The 18,175-nt window shown below is 37.8% G+C and overlaps 1 protein-coding gene and 1 long non-coding RNA gene across 3 annotated transcripts in view; one reads left to right on the forward strand and one right to left on the reverse strand.

Annotated features, from left to right (window-relative positions):
- LOC133597907 (RNA-binding motif, single-stranded-interacting protein 3-like) overlaps positions 1–18,175 on the forward strand; it is a 379,536-nt gene that overhangs the window by 174,273 nt on the left and 187,088 nt on the right. For both annotated transcript variants that reach the window (XR_009814684.1, XM_061950903.1), the window contains exon 4: positions 6,810–6,901. Coding sequence is in view for 1 of the 2 variants with exons in the window: in XM_061950903.1 (XP_061806887.1) it covers positions 6,810–6,901 (92 nt within the window). In the remaining variant the exon portion in view is untranslated. The remainder of the gene's footprint in view (positions 1–6,809; positions 6,902–18,175) is intronic.
- On the reverse strand, positions 1,456–2,056 carry LOC133592454 (uncharacterized). The gene is made up of 3 exons (XR_009814553.1): positions 2,000–2,056; positions 1,770–1,862; positions 1,456–1,625 (listed from the first exon to the last, which is right to left on the reverse strand). It is a non-coding gene; the product is annotated as an uncharacterized lncRNA (long non-coding RNA).

The following is an 18,175-nucleotide window of genomic DNA, read 5'->3' on the forward strand; positions in this document are numbered from 1 at the left end:
AAACATGATCAAACTGGTCTTTCACCAGCATCCCCCAAGGTACTGTTCATTGTCACCACACACACTTTGCACACAATGACACACACCTATTAATTCTATTACCATGATGTCATCAACACTTACACCATCTTTTGACTCGTATTCAATATGTTATTAAATCTAGCCACTAAAACTGTGAAACATGGTCTATTTATGTCCTTGTCCAAACCCATTATTTACAAAAATGTAACAAAAATATCAGAATGCTGGTTTTCTGAGTCATGTTTGAACTAAGATCCATAATTAAAAGTTGAGTAATATTTAATTGAACAGTGGTACCTCGGTTTTTATATGCTTTAGTTTTAGTGCTATTCAGGTTAACCCTCATAGCAGGACTGTTCAACTGGCGACCAGCGGGGCCAAATCTGGAAATTACACAATACCGGCTCCTAGGTTCTGTTCAAAACTTGGGAGACAAAAATTATTGCAGCAAATTCCTAATAACACCTGAGTGTTCCTGTTGTATTGAGCAGTGTTTTTCAACCTTTTTTGAGCCAAGGCACATTTTTTGCGTTGAAAAAATCCAGAGGCACACCACCAGCAGAAATCATTAAAAAACTAAACTCAGTTGACAGTAAAAAGTCGTTGTCACAATTGTTGGATATGACTTTAAACCATAACCAACCATGCATCACTATAGCTCTTGTCTCAAAGTAGGTGTACTCAGTGCCGGCCCAAGCCTCCATGGGGCCCTAAGCAAAATTTGATTTTGGGGCCCTCTATTTCTGCCAATAATATTGATTGTTGATCATTCACACACCTACTATAAACTCATTGCGGCTCTGGCAGTGTTGTTTACATTATCCTATTGTCAGCCTGGCATGTCTTTACAAATGACATGTCATTTATAAAGATATGGGGGTGGCCCAGTTAAGAACATAAATAATACCAATGAATTAACGAATGATGTCCAGGGTGCCACATATGGTTCCTAATCTTAAAATGTAGAAAACATTCAGCTACAAGAGTGGCCTGGGGTTGTACAGTCCAAGTGATAAAGCTTTGTATTTACAGTAAAAGTGTCATCTTGTCTCATCAGTCTTGTACATATTAGTCTTTAATTACTAGTTTATATTTTTAGTTAATTGTTCATATTTAATGTTTACTTTGTACAAAGAGAGCGCAGTCTACTGAAGTTAAATTCATCAATAGTTTTCCCCTTTGAAAGACGCAAGGCAAATTCCTTCCATTTCACCATGTTGCTACAATGATCTTCACTGTTTTCATGCTGTTTCAGCAGTGCACCTATGTTGACCCAATCCCGCTGTCCCTCGGCTGCCAGTTTTAAGGACTTTTTGGAAAATAATTTGCAGCAAAAGCAATAGACTGCATCTTTACTTCTTGAATAAGTCAGCCAGCTACGCTTGACTTTTTCCCCATTTACTAGCTGTCTGTAGGTATAATGATAATGAAAACTTCGGCCATCATGCCGTTTGGGGAATGAAAAGTTTTCCTTAATAGACAGTGGTCCTCTGATCACCTGCTCAGTCCTGTCTGAATCTGAGAGGAAAGAAGGCCACTCAGCTGGGTCAACTGGCGGAGCGATGATGGTCCATGGTGTGAAGGGGACGTTGTGGTGGAAGTTGCTGAGGAAGTGACCAAAGAAAGACAATGACTAAAAAAGAAGGACCTATAAGGTCATTAAATTGCACTGTTGGACATAATTATTAATCTCAGAATGTTCTGCAGTACAATGAGCAATTATAAAGGGTGTTTTGCAGTTAACTTACTAGATAAATCAGCTGTGGTTTTAGACATGGAGGGGACAGTGGGCACAGAGGATGGAGGTGTGTGAGAGAGCACTGTAGAAGATGGAGATGGACCTAAGATGAAATACATACATACATACATATAGGCACACATATTAATGAGATACTTTGACTACATTAATTTCCCTTCAGGTGTAATGTTTATACTAAGAAATTAAATGTATACTGTATGGTGACAGTCTTTTCCTCACCTGATTCATCACTCACAGTTGAGCCTGAGGATGTGGACTGGCTCTGGGCTGATTCTGTGCCTCCACAGTATTTTAACAATGCTCCTGGGGAAGTTTCACATAACTTATGAGTTGATGTAAAAAATAATGTTTATTTTACTCACATAAATTACCGTGCTCTGCTGCAAACAATTTGTGCAAACAACATATCTCACTAGTAACCTGATGCTAAAAACATATTGCTAGCACCGCGCTAGCTAGCTAACGTCACCTAACTAAAGCTAATTACAGCTACAAATCTCCTTGATAAACTTTTTATTACCAAGTCATGCAAACATACCATTATCATGGCATTTTTTCTCCTCTTCCACTTTCTTCTTCTTCCTTTTTTCTGCACCTGAAGGATATGTCCTTTTTTGTGACATTGTTTTGCCTCTATCTGCGCTTTTGATGCCCAGTGCGCACTGGCATTGCACGGCGGGCGGCAAACGTCACAAGTGCAGCAGAGGCAGCTTTACATTTAAAGAGAGGCAGGAAGAATCACTAGGCCTAGATCAGCAGCAGCACTCTGTTGACCTAAAATTGTGTTTTTGTACAATAATATATCTTTGATCATTTAGAAATCATCAGTCAGACTCGTACATGCAAAAAATAAAAAATAAGAATTTTTTGTTAATTGCTTTTGGGGGCCCCCTGGTGGCCGCGGGGCCCTAAGCAAGCGCTTAGTACGCTTATGGCTTGGGCCGGCTCTGGGTGTACTGTCACGACCTGTCACATCACGCTGTAACTTGTTTTGAGTTTTTTGCTGTTTTCCTGTGTGTAGTGTTTTAGCTCTTGTCTTGCGCTCCTATTTTGGTGGCTTTTTCTCTTTTTTTGGTATTTTCCTGTAGCAGTTTCATGTCTTCCTTTGAGCGATATTTCCCGCATCTACTTTGTTTTAACAATCAAGAATATTTCAGTTGTTTTTATCCTTCTTTGTGGGGACATTATTGATTGTAATGTCATGTTCGGATGTCCATTGTGGACGCCGTCTTTGCTCCACAGTAAGTCTTTGCTGTTGTCCAGCATTCTGTTTTTGTTTACTTTGTAGCTAGTTCAGTTTTAGTTTTGTTCTGCATAGCCTTCCCTAATCTTCAATACCTTTTTCTTAGGGGCACTCACCTTTTGTTTATTTTTGGTTTAAGCATTAGACACCTTTTTACCTGCATGCTGCCTCCCGCTGTTTCCGACATCTACAAAGCAATTAGCTACCGGCTGCCACCTACTGATATGCAAAAGTATTACACGGTTACTCTGCCGAGCTCTAGACAGCACCGACACCTAACAACAACACATAATTTGCAGACTATAATTACTGGTTTGCAAAAAATATTTTTAACTCAAATCGACAATCTCCCACGGCACACCAGACTGTATCTCACGGCACAGTAGTGTGCGCCGCGGCACAGTGGTTGAAAAACACTGGTATAGAGGAATATATTGGCAGATCCATGCATTGACATTTTAACCTTGCGAGCAAACATAGAACACTGGGGTCCAAACTTGTGATTTACACACTGTAACTATGGCTTTCCTCAAGATACCCCTTTAACTCCTCTCCTTTTTTGGCAGTCACACATTTTTTTCTTAATATGATTTAAGGTATTGGTGCAGTTTGTTTACTTCAGATTTGTTTAACTTCTTTAGTTATACTAGTAGTGTTCCTCAAGGTTCTATTTAAAGTCCTCTCGTTTTTATCATTTGTGCTATTCAACTGGTGGCCTGCGAGTTCAGTTCAAACAACTTGTGGGAGACTCACATTTTGACAGAAGGTCGTTAAAAACAGCAAAGTACTCCTGTAAGTCTGACAAAAAATATATACATCAAAATCAAATGTCTACTGTAGAGGACACTGGTTCTCCAGACTATACAAAATAAGACTAATAGTGAAGGGAGAAGTCTGGCCCCCGGGTCCTTAGCTTTCTGGAAATGTCGACCCTAAAACAATTTAGTTCAACATCCCTGCCTTAGATTATATTTTAGTGACTTCTTCTGTGCTTATAGGTAACTTTTTGTTACTTTGAATTTAAGGATTTTTTCCCCCTAGTTTTTTTATATTTTTATTCAAAATCATTCTATATATCAGCAATACACGGGGGAATAATTTCAGCACAGTAGAGTAGTGCCAGGACAAAAAGGTCCTTGGGTGGTAAGATTGTATTAAAATTTGTAGATTCATATTTTTTTCTACTTTTTTTTCTTTATCATTTAATCAACGTCAGTCCTAATAAAATAAAAATGAGGAAACATGTCCCGTTTTTATTTGAAGTCCTTGAATGCCCATTAGACCTAAATATGTCAGGGTTTTTTGTACTTTTGAGAAATGTGGATAACAGACATTTTTTGTTAGGCCCAACAATGAGCACTAAGGTTAAGAAACACTGCTCTTGTCTAAATCCTAATGACTCAAACAGGAAAAGTGGTAGAAAAGGGAAGGATGACATTGTTATCACTACTTGCTTTGGGTATTTTATTGTTACATTTGTAAAGCAGATGTTATTGCACAAAATTCTCTACAATTTTAACTTTTATGAAGCAGGGCATTGCTAAAACGTTGCCTTTTTACATTCTGGTCTATCTCACATGAACTTGTTGCATACCATCAGAAGCCCAAGGGATGTGATAACATCAATTAAATTTGGTACCGCCATGTTTGTTTCTACATCCGACATACTTTTGCAAAATGTACTGTATATGTCCACATGTCTGTTCAATCAACACACCACAGTGCGTGTGTGCGCGTTGTGTGTGTGTGTGTGTGTGTGTGTGTGTGTGTGTGTGTGTGTGTGTGTGTGTGTGTGTGTGTGTGTGTGTGTGTGTGTGCGTGTGTGTGTGTGTGTGTGTGTGTGTGTGTGCATGGTTTAAGTCAGACCTGGGCATGCGGCCCCTTAGCTTTTCAGACATTCCCAAATATTTTTTTTAGATCTTTAAGATGGAAACTGTAGTTTCAATTATGACGTGCAGTGATGTTTTCAAATGACCGTAAGTCTTGAACTATACAAAGTATTTCAATGGTTGAAATCTGCGCTTTTGTATGATATACTAGTTACTATGGTAATCTAATTAGTTACTATGGTAATCTAAGTCACAGCAGCTCAGAGGAGGCACCAAGCAGTGTGGGTGGGGAGTGTTTCCACACAGTGTTTGCAGAGCGGCCAGTCTGAAATGTGGGTGTCAGGAACAGACGCAGAAGGCGATTTTTACAACAAAGTTCTAAAGCTTGGTGATATATCAAATATATCAGATTGTAGGTGGGTTTTTTTTTTAGCTTTCGTGTTCATATTTCGCTGTGTTTGTTGCATTTTTGTTGCGTTTTGCTTGATTGCAAAATATGTCGATCGAGAGGTGGTGTGATATTCATATGTTGTCAATATTCAGTGTTTTATCGTTCATAGTTAATATTGTAAATCCCACATTCTTTATTTTCATGTACATTCTGAGTGTCTCATTCTGTAAAAAAAATTTTAAATTCCATTCTGTTTTTTAGGGCGGACTGTCATAACGTTTTAGCATTCAATAAGACATTATTGTGAGGTTTTGTATAAGTGTTCCTAAAAATAGGACCCAAGCACACATACTGTACAACAGATTTTCACAGTTTACATTTATATATGTGTATGTATATATGTATATATTGATAAATAGATAGATATACCGACCCCCAGACACATTTGTTTCTCTAAATTTGGCCCCCCGAGTCAAAATAATTGCCCAGGCCTGGTTTAAGCACTGGAAAACTGTGGTTGGTACCTCTGTGGACAAAATGTGGAGAATGGAATAAAGAAAAATAGTGCACTGCACCAAAGTGAACTGTGTTCACAATGTGTTTATTCTATTCTATTTATAATCTATTCCCATTAACCCATTCTATTTATAACTGACTATCTATATCATATTCAATGGAAATAATTATGTACACTATCATTCTTGTTGTACTCATTGGGCTCAATCTGGGGCCTTGGGATCTTTCTGGTTGTTGTTTGCATGTTGTCCCCATGACTGCGTGGGTTCCCTCCGGGTTCTCCGGCTTTCTCCCACCTCCAAAGATATGCACCTGGTTGATTGGTTGATTGGCAACACTAAATTGGCCCTAATGTGTGAATGTGAGTGTGAATGTTGTCTGTCTATCTTTGTTGGCCCTCCGATGAGGTGGCGACTTGTCCAGGGTGTACCCCGCCTTCCACCTGTGTGCAGCTGGGACAGACTCCAGCACCCCCCGCAACCCTGCAAGGGACAAGTGGTAGAACATGGATGGATGGATGTTCTAATGTGTCTGATATGACAATAAAGTTCCTTGAATCCTTGAACACATATCAAGCCGTATTGAGCTCAATATTCTCCGTACACACACAATGCAGTTTTTGACATGTCAATAACAACATAACTAAATATCTTAATATATATCTTAATCTGGAAAAACAGTTGCATTCAAAACAACAGAGTTGACCTTTTTTTTGTTTTAATACAACGAAACTGGCCAACATTATGTGAAGTCCTGGATGGTAAACAAGCTAACAAGAGTGACTGTTATGACACCAAGTGTGTTTACGCTCTGTGTTCAAACACATTTAATGGAGGAACTTGCTGTTTTCATAAAATCCGTGAGCCGACTTGATTTTGACACATTTACAGTATTAATGCAGTGTTAAAACACAAACAAAGGCAACCTGTTTTCTCTGCAACATGCATAATAGTCTCCACTTAATAGTCCCTAGCTTTTCTTTTGTACAGTATTTCATTAACTTCATTGTTTTATTCATCAGTCTTCTGTTCTTTGTATGTTGATGTGCAGGCTATGGCTTTGTGGACTTTGACAGCCCTGCAGCTGCCCAGAAAGCCGTGGCTTCGCTCAAAGCCAGTGGAGTCCAGGCACAGATGGCCAAGGTAAGATGTTTGCTGCCTTTCACCGCTATCAAGTCTTGACTTGTTAGAGTTTGGCACTGCCGTCTAACATGAAGAAAATCTGGTTCTGTGTTGCTCTTTGATTGACAAAAGACTGATAAATTTAGCTTTAAATGGTCGCTATTGATTGTTCTTCACTCCCCTATCTCGTGATACATAGCCACCATGGACAGGCTGAGAGCATGGATTTGAAAATATGAAAGCATGAATGAAGAAATGGCCTACGCCTTGGATCAATTTCCAGATACCTAACTATCGATACCGGTACTCAACTGCGCTAATTTTCTGTACTTCTGTTTGTGTTAATGCCATAATGAATGTTAATTGTTTAATAGTAACAATATGTAAAATTGTTCATGCTAATCGACAGCATGTCTATAGTTAAAAGTTAAAGTCAAGTTAAAGTACCACTGATAGTCACACACACACTAGGTGTGGTGAAATTACCGTCTGCATTTGACCCATCCCCTTGTTCCACCCCCTGGGAGGTGAGGAGAGCAGTGAGCAGCAGCGGTGGCCACGCTCGGGAATCATTTCGGTGATTTAACCCCAAATTCCAACACTTGATGGAGAATGTCAAGCAGGGCGAACAATGTAACCACAAGACCACTGAGTAGGCTTATAGGTTATTGGATAGCATATCCAATGTAATTTAGCATCAAGCTAGAGCATCTTTAAAAAGTGGAGCCTTATAGTACTTTTAAGCACCTTCTTCTTGCTTTGTTAGCATGGAAAATTGTAACATTACCTTGGGTGCTTGACTCCTTATTTCTCCGCCAAGTGCTGAGTCAGTGCCAAATCTGAAAACGTAGTTATGTCATATTCAACAAAAGTTATCCAAATACAGTATCGCTCCATTTTACGTGAATCGGTGGCCGTAGTACCAATAGTAAAAAAAAAATGTACTGAACTCTTTACCCATCCCTACTAAGATTGTCCAAAACCAACATTTTGGTACTGGTTCCAAAATGTCAGGTCGAGACCCCGATTAAGGACAGCGATGAGATTCCCTGAGACTGTTTCTCACAGTCTGTTTAGAAATTCTTTGGTTATGGAAACCAATTGTTGCAGCAGCTGTCTGGGTGGCTGGTCTCAGATAGTCATGGAGGTGCACCTGCTGGCTATGGAGATCCTGGACTGGTGTGGTTACATGTGATCTGCGGTTGTGAGGCCGGTTGGATGCACTGCCAAATTCTCTGAAACGCCATTTGGAGGCTGCTTATGGTAGATAAATTAACATTCAATTCACGGGCAACAGCTGTGGTCTACATTCCTGCAGTCAGCATGCCAACTGCATGCGCCCTCAAAACTTGCGACATCTGTGGCCTTGCACTGTGTGATAAAACTGGACATTTCAGAGTGACCTTTTATTGTGGTCAGCCTAAGGCACACCTGTGCAATAATCATGCTGTTTAATCATCATCTTGATATGCCACACCTGTGAGGTGGGATGGCTTAGCTTGGAAATGAAGAAATGCTCATTAACACAGATTTGTGAACTATATTTGAGAGGAATAGATTGTTTGTGTGTATAGTAAGAGTTTTAGATCTTTGAGTTCAACTCATGAAAGATGGGAGCATGTTGTGTTTATATTTGTGTTCAGTGTAAGTGAAATAAATGCACCAAACTAAAGTTCAGCCTCCTCCACTTTATTCTGGCAAGCTGTTTTGGCTGTATTATAGTTCTAGATGCTTTTAATACCCACACCCACTTAGAACTACTACATGATAATAAAATAACATAGATGTAATCTTTGTAGTATTGACTAAATACAGCGTATGTACTTGTTGTCATTAAAGTCGATATTTGTATAGATCCACCTATTTGTTTACATTCTAGCTTGCTGTTAGCGGTTAGCTGTTGTATCCGACCGTGTGTAGTGAGCATTATTTAGCTATTACTCATCCCGTAGGGATTACACTTGTAAGAAACGTAGTTTATATGTCGCCATGGAGGCAAGGATTAGCGATTTAGCTGCTAGATAGCTAACTAGCGGCGAACGTCCCTCCACTAGCTCGTGACGACTCTACAGTGCATCGCTTCACTTTTTTTTGTTAATTTTAAAGCCAAAATATGTACATTCGACTATAAACTGTTTCTGCTTGCAAGTGGTATGTGTGTCTGTTGACTCACGACGTGGGCCTCTGCTCATATGGCCAGCGATGTCACTTCGGCACGCCGCCAAAGGCAGCATAGTACTTTTTTAATTCATTAGTACTGCTGTACTTTATTAGTATGCTAGCGGTGTACCGTACAACCTTAATCCCCACCTACAAAACAATGGTTTGTTTTATTGAAGGCACTTTTTTTTTTCTTACGTATTTTGTGTCCTGATTATGTCTGTATGCATACCACACATTATGCTGATATGTGTGCATACTAATTAGGTTATGTTTGGTGCAGACAGCACATAGAAGTGGAATTAACATGTTTATCATGTATCTCATCATTATACAGTATCAGTAGGTCACTCGAAATCTCTGTCTTCTATCAGAGACTGCAAACAGGTTACTTTGCTGTGTGGGTATGCGTGTTTGTGTCTGGCTGCCAGTTGTGTGCCAAACAAACTGACTAGGCTGTCCTTCGTTCACATTCATTAAAGCCCTATCACAGCGTTCTTCCTTTTAGAATGGCGTGAGGGGTGCAATTAAAATGGAGCAGTCTTCAGGCATTTGCAACATCCAGAAGAATTAAACAGCAGCAAGCCTCTGAGCCACGTTGCTGTTCTATTACACCTCTTTTCATTAGACTTCTATCTTCTACTTTCCTGCTAACGGCTTGGGGGGTCATTTGGAAGAGCAGCATTGATGTGTTTAGCCGTTATTAAGAAAAGAAGAGTCATCTTTTCCTCTGAGATTGAGCTTTCCGGAGGGATGGAAAAAAGGATGAAGTGAAATGAAATTACACAGACTTTGTACTGTTTCGTCAACCAATTATGAACTGTTTCTTACATCCTGGCTAACTTTGTTGAAATACTGTACGCAGTTATACTTCCAACTTCATTTTTCAAGATTTTGGAGAAAATAATTGAAAACTTACTCCAATTAGACGACGACGAGCTAGAACTTCATGCAATGCCTTGCTCTCTCATCCTCTACTATTGTAGATATTTTGGAGTGTTACTGGAATAGACGCTCGTTTTATTTTAATTGATTTTCATTGGCAAGGTGGTTAAGAGCCGTTCCATTCCAAGTGTGTTCAAGTGAGACAACGGGTTTGCAGGGTTATGTCAAGAAAGATCTCTAAAAGAAACATTTATTTTAAACTGCTTACCAGATATTTTAACACAAATACCCTTTATGAAACATTCAATTAGATAAGTATTTAAAGGATTAGGGACATGTTGACCAATGCGAAGGACTGATCATCTATTTGTAAGTAAACAAAGCTTTTAAAGTTAATCAATAATACCATTGAAGGATGAATAAAATAAGTCATTAGAGATGTGTTTGCAGTTTACTACTATAGTCATTAGGGGTGTCAAAAAAAATCTATTTTTGAATGAGTCACCATTCTTATATGTAACAATTCTTAATCGATTGAAAAAATTCTAACATAGACAGTGCAGGCCAAAAGTTTGGACACACCTTCTCCTCATTCAATGTGTTTTCTTTATTTTCAGGACTATTTACATTGTAGATTGTCACTGAAGGAATCAAAACTATGAATGAACACGTGGAGTTATGTACTTAACAAAAACAGGTGAAATAACTGAAAACATGTTTTATATTCTAGTTTCTTCAAAATAGCCACCCTTTGCTTTGATTACTGCTTTGCACTCTTAGCATTTTGACTTTTTTGTATTTGACTTTATGAAATGTTTTGGTAGAATTTTATTTTAAAAATCCAGTTTTATTTTAAATAATATAGAACATTATCACATTTGTTTATCTATTTTATGGAGGAATGAACTTAATCATAGAACTGGCACCCAATATTATTAAAAAGTATTGATTTTAAGTCAATAATCATTTTTAAAACAAGAATCGATTCTGAATCAAATCGTTACCCCCAACAATCGAATTGAATCGAATCGAATCAAATTGTCTGGTGCCCATAGATTCACAGTCCTAATAGTCATCCCTCGTTTATCCCAGCCGTTTGGCTCCAGGCCTGACGGTGGAAAATGAAATTTTAAGTGAGACTGAGTGTAGAGTTTGAGCAGAAAATTACGTATCGCTGTTCTGTTCTTGGGTGTTCCAGTTGTTGAACTAGATAGGAAATATATTTCATATAGTCCTGAAAGAAGTGGTTCATAAAGGTAATAAAGTCAGAAAAAAACTAAAGTGCGTCGAAGAAAATGGCTATCACTTTCATCTTCTTGCGGAATACAATCAGACCGCCAGTGTCTGCAGCGATCACTTTGTAAAATGTTTGTTTGAACATTTGATTTGTTTGGGAGACTTTCTGTTGTGAAATCAAGTTTTTGCTTTACTAAATTAGTAGTGTTTTATAGCAGAATTAAACTTAAGAAAAGGACAAGAGTTGCATTAGTTTGTGTAAATATAACTATGAAGACCTGGTTGTGCAAATAAACTAATGTCATGTTAAGTACTAGTAATAAATATTGTAATTGTTGGTTCAATCCAAGGGCTTCACGGTGGCAGAGGGGTTAGTGCATCTGCCTCACAATACGAAGGTCCTGAGTAGTCTTAGGTTCAATCCCGGGCTCGGGATCTTTCTGTGTGGAGTTTGCATGTCCTCCCCGTGACTGCGTGGGTTCCCTCCGGGTACTCCGGCTTCCTCCCACTTCCAAAGACATGCACCTGGGAATAAGTTGATTGGCAACACTAAATTGGCCCTAGTGTGTGGATGTGAGTGTGAATGTTGTCTGTCTATCTGTGTTGGCCCTGCGATGAGGTGGCGACTTGTCCAGGGTGTACCCCGCCTTCCGCCCGATTGTAGCTGAGATAGGCTCCAGCGCCCCCCGCGACCCCGAAGGGAATAAGCGGTAGAAAATGGATGGATGGATGGGTTCAATCCACCGTATTTTTTTTCTTGATTTTTATAACAGAAACTAATAGCTGAGTTGTTGTTGTTGTGCAGGAAAGCCAACTGCTTTATTCGATACGGATGACCATATTATAGCGTTTTTGGTGATATTTGTTAACATCAAGAAAATATACTTAATAGTATAAATAAAGTAGATGAATAAATCTCGCATAGACTCAACAGCATATACTGCATCTTGATATTGCTAGCAAAGATTTATGATGAACAACAGGGACATCTACAGCTAAATAATGAGACAAAATATGAACTTCACACCATTATAAAACTGCAGACATGAATTGTAGATTGGACTAGTAGTTGTAGCAGGAAATCAACTGCAAAAAAACATATCCTTTTTCTCATTCGCGGCACGGCACTCGTTATGCCAATCAAATATGTTACTTAGCGAAGCACGAATAAGTCCAACTTTGTCTTTCATGGATTAATGTTTAGATTGTGGACCCCTCAGATGTAAATACATGATGTGCCTCCAATCTTTTCTTCTCTAAATACCGTGTCATGTGGAGTGAGGCAGCAGTAACATCTTGATGATGATAAATGGTTTAAATCTTTTACAAAAATATTTTTCTTAAGAGTGTAAAAATATACAGTATACAAAAAGTATACACATATCTCTGCATGACAATGTTTTAACCTTCTCTACCTACTTATTAATAAAATGTAATATTCAGCTTTTTAAACATTCTGCAATTACGAACAATCAATCAGAACAAGTTATAAAAGTTAATACTATAGCGATGGTAATATTGTGTAATGAACTGTAATTACCTGATGTGGGCTGCAGAGGGCAGTGGCAGGCATGCCTGCAGTATTAAACCTAGTTGGAGTGGTAGCAAAGAAGAAGACTAATTTGTTCAAAGACAATCTTTCTCCTTCATATCGCCGCTGCCATTGCAATACACTTAATTTCAATCTCTCAGAAAACATTTATTTAGGTAGAAATATCACAGAATAGCATGATCGTATTTTAAGACAATTTTTCGATGTTTTGTTGGTTAAACCGGATGTGAAGCGTAGCGCTATTACCGTGGAGTTACCAACCGGACGTGTGTGATTGGAATGAAAAAAGACATATTTTGACAAAAATCTTCGCCAAAAGTGACTTTAAATTTCCTCTCTACCATCTTTGTTTCTGCTGAGCTTGTATTCCATCTTACTAAAGCAGTTGAGTAACAATTTACATGTCATGTTTTCAATGCACTTAACTAATACAAACACGGAATTGAATTTTCTCCTCACTCCAAGCAGCAATGCGCGCTGAACGTTCGCTCCAATGATGTCGTCTCACGGCGATTGAAGGTAAAATTGTCTTGTCTCTTCCAGTGAACAACTTGCCATGGCTTTGGTTCTGAGATTTCCATAAAGTCCCCCTTTCTTTGTGCAGTTCTGCTAGCTATTTTCAAGCCTGTGTCAAAAACGTTAAACGTGCATTTAAAAAATGATTGCCTTTAAAGGAACTTATAGTTAACGCGTTATTATCGCCTTAACTTTGACTTCCCTAATATTAATATATATAATTATATATAATTTATATATATAGATTACTGTGATAAAGTGGCGACTTGTCCAGGGTGTACCCCGCCTACCGCCCGAATGCAGCTGAGTTAGGCTCCAGCAACCCCCCGCGACCCCAAAAGGGACAAGCGGTAGAAAATGGATGGATGGATGGATGGATATATAGATTAATTGCAGTTTGTTCATAGTTGACTCAAAATTCATTGTGATAAATCGCAGATACATTTAATGTTTCATCATTAATAAGTTTACCCTAGAAAGACCATTTTTAAGTTTGAATTAGTTTGCTAATGAATTTTTTTTTAAACAGCTCAAAACAAAAAAGGACATAAACATACTTTTAAAGAGAGTAAAAAAAAATACTTGCAGTGTGTTGGTGTTTTGCCAGATTTTGTCATTTGTAGGAATACATAATTTGTATTTCTGCTATAGGAGCACTTGCATTACGTAGAAGCAACACTATATTTAGATACCAGTTTCACACATTATTGACACAAAATGTGGGTTGTTAGGATCATGGTTTGATTGTCAAAGATGTTAGGTAATGCAAATGTGATATTTCTACCTGAATAAATGCTTCTGGTATTCTGTACATTACATGTTGTACAAGTTAATGGTATAGATATCTCTGCATGACAATGTTTTAACCTTCTCTATTTATTAATACAATGTAATATTCAGTCTGTTAAACATTTCTGTAATTGCGTACTATCAATCAGAACAGGTTATCAAAGAATATACTGTAGGGATGGGAATATTGTCTGGTGAACTGTAATTATTCGATGTGGGCTGCAGAGCGCAGTGGCAGGTATGCCTGCAGTATTAAACCTAGTCTTAGTGGTAGTAAAGAAGTAGAGGAATGTTTGAGGAGCCGTCGGGTGTGTGTCGCGCTTCTGCCTATTTAGTTCGACAGTGTTACTTGTGAACATAAATAAAAACTGACTTTTTCAAAGACAGTCTCCCTCCTTCATATCGTAAACATAGGGACAAAAGTGACCTATCACTATAAATAGTTTATCTGCGTTCGCGCTTATATTAACAATATTATTAATGTTTGGTTGATATTCAAATCACGAAAGGTAAATGGAGTATTGTTGGCGCTTTTTGGATGGATATTTATTGGATTTTATGGGCGAAATAGAGGAGCCCCATTGGCTCCGCTGTCAGCTGACTTTTATTTATTTTAATTTACAAGTTAGAATGCATAAAAAAAAAAAAATCTGACTCATGTCTTTCATAATGATTGTGAATAAAGATGTCCGATAATATCGACCTGCCGATATTATCGGCCAATAAATGTGTTAAAATGTAATATCGGAAATTATTGGTATCAGTTTTTTATTATCAGTATCGGTTTTTTTTTGGTTTTTTTATTAAATCAACATAAAAAACAAGATACACTTACAATTAGTGCACCAACCCAAAAAACCTTCCTCCCCCATTTACACTCATTCACTCTTATTCACACAAAAGGGTTGTTTCTTTCTGTTATTAATATTCTGGTTCCTACATTATATATCAATATATATCAATACAGTCTGCAAGGGATACAGTCCGTAAGCACACATGATTGTGCGTGCTGCTGGTCCACTAATAGTACTAACCTTTAAAGTTAAAAGTTAAAGTTAAAGTACCAATGATTGTCTCACACACACACTAGGTGTGGCGAGATTATTCTCTGCATTTGACCCATCACCCTTGATCACCCCCTGGGAGGTGAGGGGAGCAGCGGGGAGCAGCGGGCAGCAGCGGTGGCCGCGCCCGGGAATCATTTTGGTGATTTAACCCCCAATTCCAACCCTTAACAGTTAATTTAACTAATTTTCATTAATTACTACTTTCAATGTAACTGTTTTTATATTGTTTTACTTTATTTTTTATTCAAGAAAATGTTTTTAATTTATTTATCTTATTTTATTTTATTTTATTTTTTTAAAAGTACCTTATCTTCACCACACCTGGTTGTCCAAATTAGGCATAATAATGTGTTAATTCCACGACTGTATATATCGGTTGATATCGGTATCGGTAATTAAAGAGTTGGACAATATCGGAATATCGGATATTGGCAAAAAAACATTATCGGACATCCCTAATTGTGAACGATTCCAAAAACGTGCAATTACCTGTAACTTAAAATGGTTTGGTGTTACCTTTTGTTTACAGGATATCATTCTAAATGTAAAAAATGTATACACTATCACATGTATTTAACTTTTTTTTTTTATAAAACATTATAGCGTCATCCCTTGGAAGTATACCTGATATTTGACACTATGTGACGACAATGCAGTTCTGGGCCATCCGAATCTCGTGAGACCATTTTCAATGACTGCATCAACAGCATTAGCTAAGCCGCAGCTGCAGCTTCAGCCTCAGCATCATCCCCCCGTTGGTGTCTTCACAGCATGCGTACACGTATAAAGGACTCTAGATCAACCATTATTTGGCGGTTCCACATAACCCAAAGCACATTCACTAAAGTAACATCCATACAACAGAACAAAATATTCTAAAACGTGTGAAAATATGCTTCAGGCTCTGTCACATAAATAAAGTGTAACAAACCGACCGCGGAAAATTGATTGGGGAAACAAGGTTTGCTGTCGTCTTGTACATCCTGACTGGAGGTGCAATCTGGCATGAGCCCGATTCAACGTGCATTCACTAAAGCATCAAACAGAGAAGCCATCCAGATTTGTCATTTCGTGGTTGTGGGTGGTATGCCCCCCTTGAGAGGTTGGAATCACCGGCTGAGAATTCACGTGGTGGGTAGAAAGCAGCTTTATAAATCTTAATAATGAGTGGGTTTCAATTCAACCGAGTTAACCGTGATTGCAGTGGTATCCTGGCATTATCCACGGATTAATTAGAAAACAGTTTAAGCAAGATTAGAGTGTTGGAGTGTTTATTAGTGTTTTCGTTGTGCAAACCCTTCCTCATTCATCAAGCCCTGTGGACATCGTTCTGATAGGCGCATGGTTTGCGCTACAAATAGGTAGAAAAAAGTAAAATTAGGCCAGTCTAGAGAGAAATAAATTGTGTGTGGGTGGACATCTGTGTGTGTGTGTGTTTGTGTGTGTGTGTGGTGCACTCCCTCCCTCAGTCTTCTTGGTAATTACTGTTGACCTAAAAGATGCCACAGCTGCAATCCCCATCTCGCTTACCTCTTCACGCACGCTCAATTCTCCATTTTTCATTGCATAGGTACTACTTTGTTAAATCACTTTGAGCCATTTCAACTCACCTGCACCAAATATCTCAAACTCTGACTGTAACAAATATGTTTTTTTTTTTTTTTTTTTTTTTAATTTAGCCTTTATTTAACCAGGTAAAAATCCCATTGAGATCAACGATCACTTTTCCAAGGGAGACCTGGCCAAGAGGGCAGCAGCAAGGTTACAATAAAAAACAGTAAACAACACATAAAACATCACATTTACAACATTAATACTTGCTCACAAGACACATGTGCATACAGACAAGTTAGACTGCAATCCTTTCACAGAAACTTTAAACTCATTCAATGTAACAAGGGTTTGAAGTTTAATATTCGATTGTAGGTTATTCCAAGCCTGTGGTGCTGAAAACCTAAATGCTTTCTTGCCCAGTTCAGTTCTTACTTTGGGGACCACAAATTGCAGAACATTCATTGAACGAAGAATGTGACTTTCTTGTTTCTTTGTTAAAAGACAAGACAGATAAGATGGACTGATACACAGAATGGTTTTGTAGATAAAAATATACCAATGATATGTGTGATGGACTGGTGGATATACAGGTATGTGCAGTCCAACATTGATTGATGCTAACTTTTTTTTAGATTTACCACAAATTGTATTTACAGCGGATCCTCGATTTACGTACTTAATGGTTTCTTGAACAGGGTTAGTCATACTTGCCAACCTTGAGACCTCCGATTTCGGGGGGTGGGCGTGGGCGTGGTTGGGGTGGGATGGGGGCGTGGCTAAAATGGGAGGAGTATATTTACAGCTAGAATTCACCAAGTCAAGTATTTCATATATATATATATATATAATATATATTAACATTAATTACTAGTTTCAATGTAACTGTTTTTATATTGTTTTACTTTCTTTTTTATTCAAGAAAATGTTTTTAATTTATTTATCTTATTTTATTTTATTAATTTTTTTTAAAAGTACCTTATCTTCACCATAATGGTTGTCCAAATTAGGCATAATAATGTGTTAATTCCACGACTGTATATATCGGTTGATATCGGTAATTAAAGAGTTGGACAATATCGGATATCGGCAAAAAGCCATTATCGGACATCCCTAATTGTGAACGATTCCAAATTAATATTCATATATATATATATATATATATATATATATATATATATATATATATATATATATATATATATATATATATATAAGAAATACTTGACTTGGTGAATTCTAGCTGTAAATATACTCCTCCCATTTTAGCCACGCCCCCAACCATGGGAGGAGTATATTTACAGCTAGAATTCACCAAGTCAAGTATTTCATATATATATATATATATATATATATATATATATATATATATATATATATATATATTGAGATCAAGGATCTCCATAATTTATTAAAAGTTTATATACAATGGAAGTACTGTATACAAACAGGAGGGTGTTCCATGTCGACAACGCCGTGAATAATTCCTGAATGTCCATTGCTTTCTTTGGACTCATCGTGAGCCAGCAATACTAGAAA

Source organism: Nerophis lumbriciformis, linkage group LG04 (assembly GCF_033978685.3).
Source record: "Nerophis lumbriciformis linkage group LG04, RoL_Nlum_v2.1, whole genome shotgun sequence".
NCBI lineage: Eukaryota > Metazoa > Chordata > Actinopteri > Syngnathiformes > Syngnathidae > Nerophis > Nerophis lumbriciformis.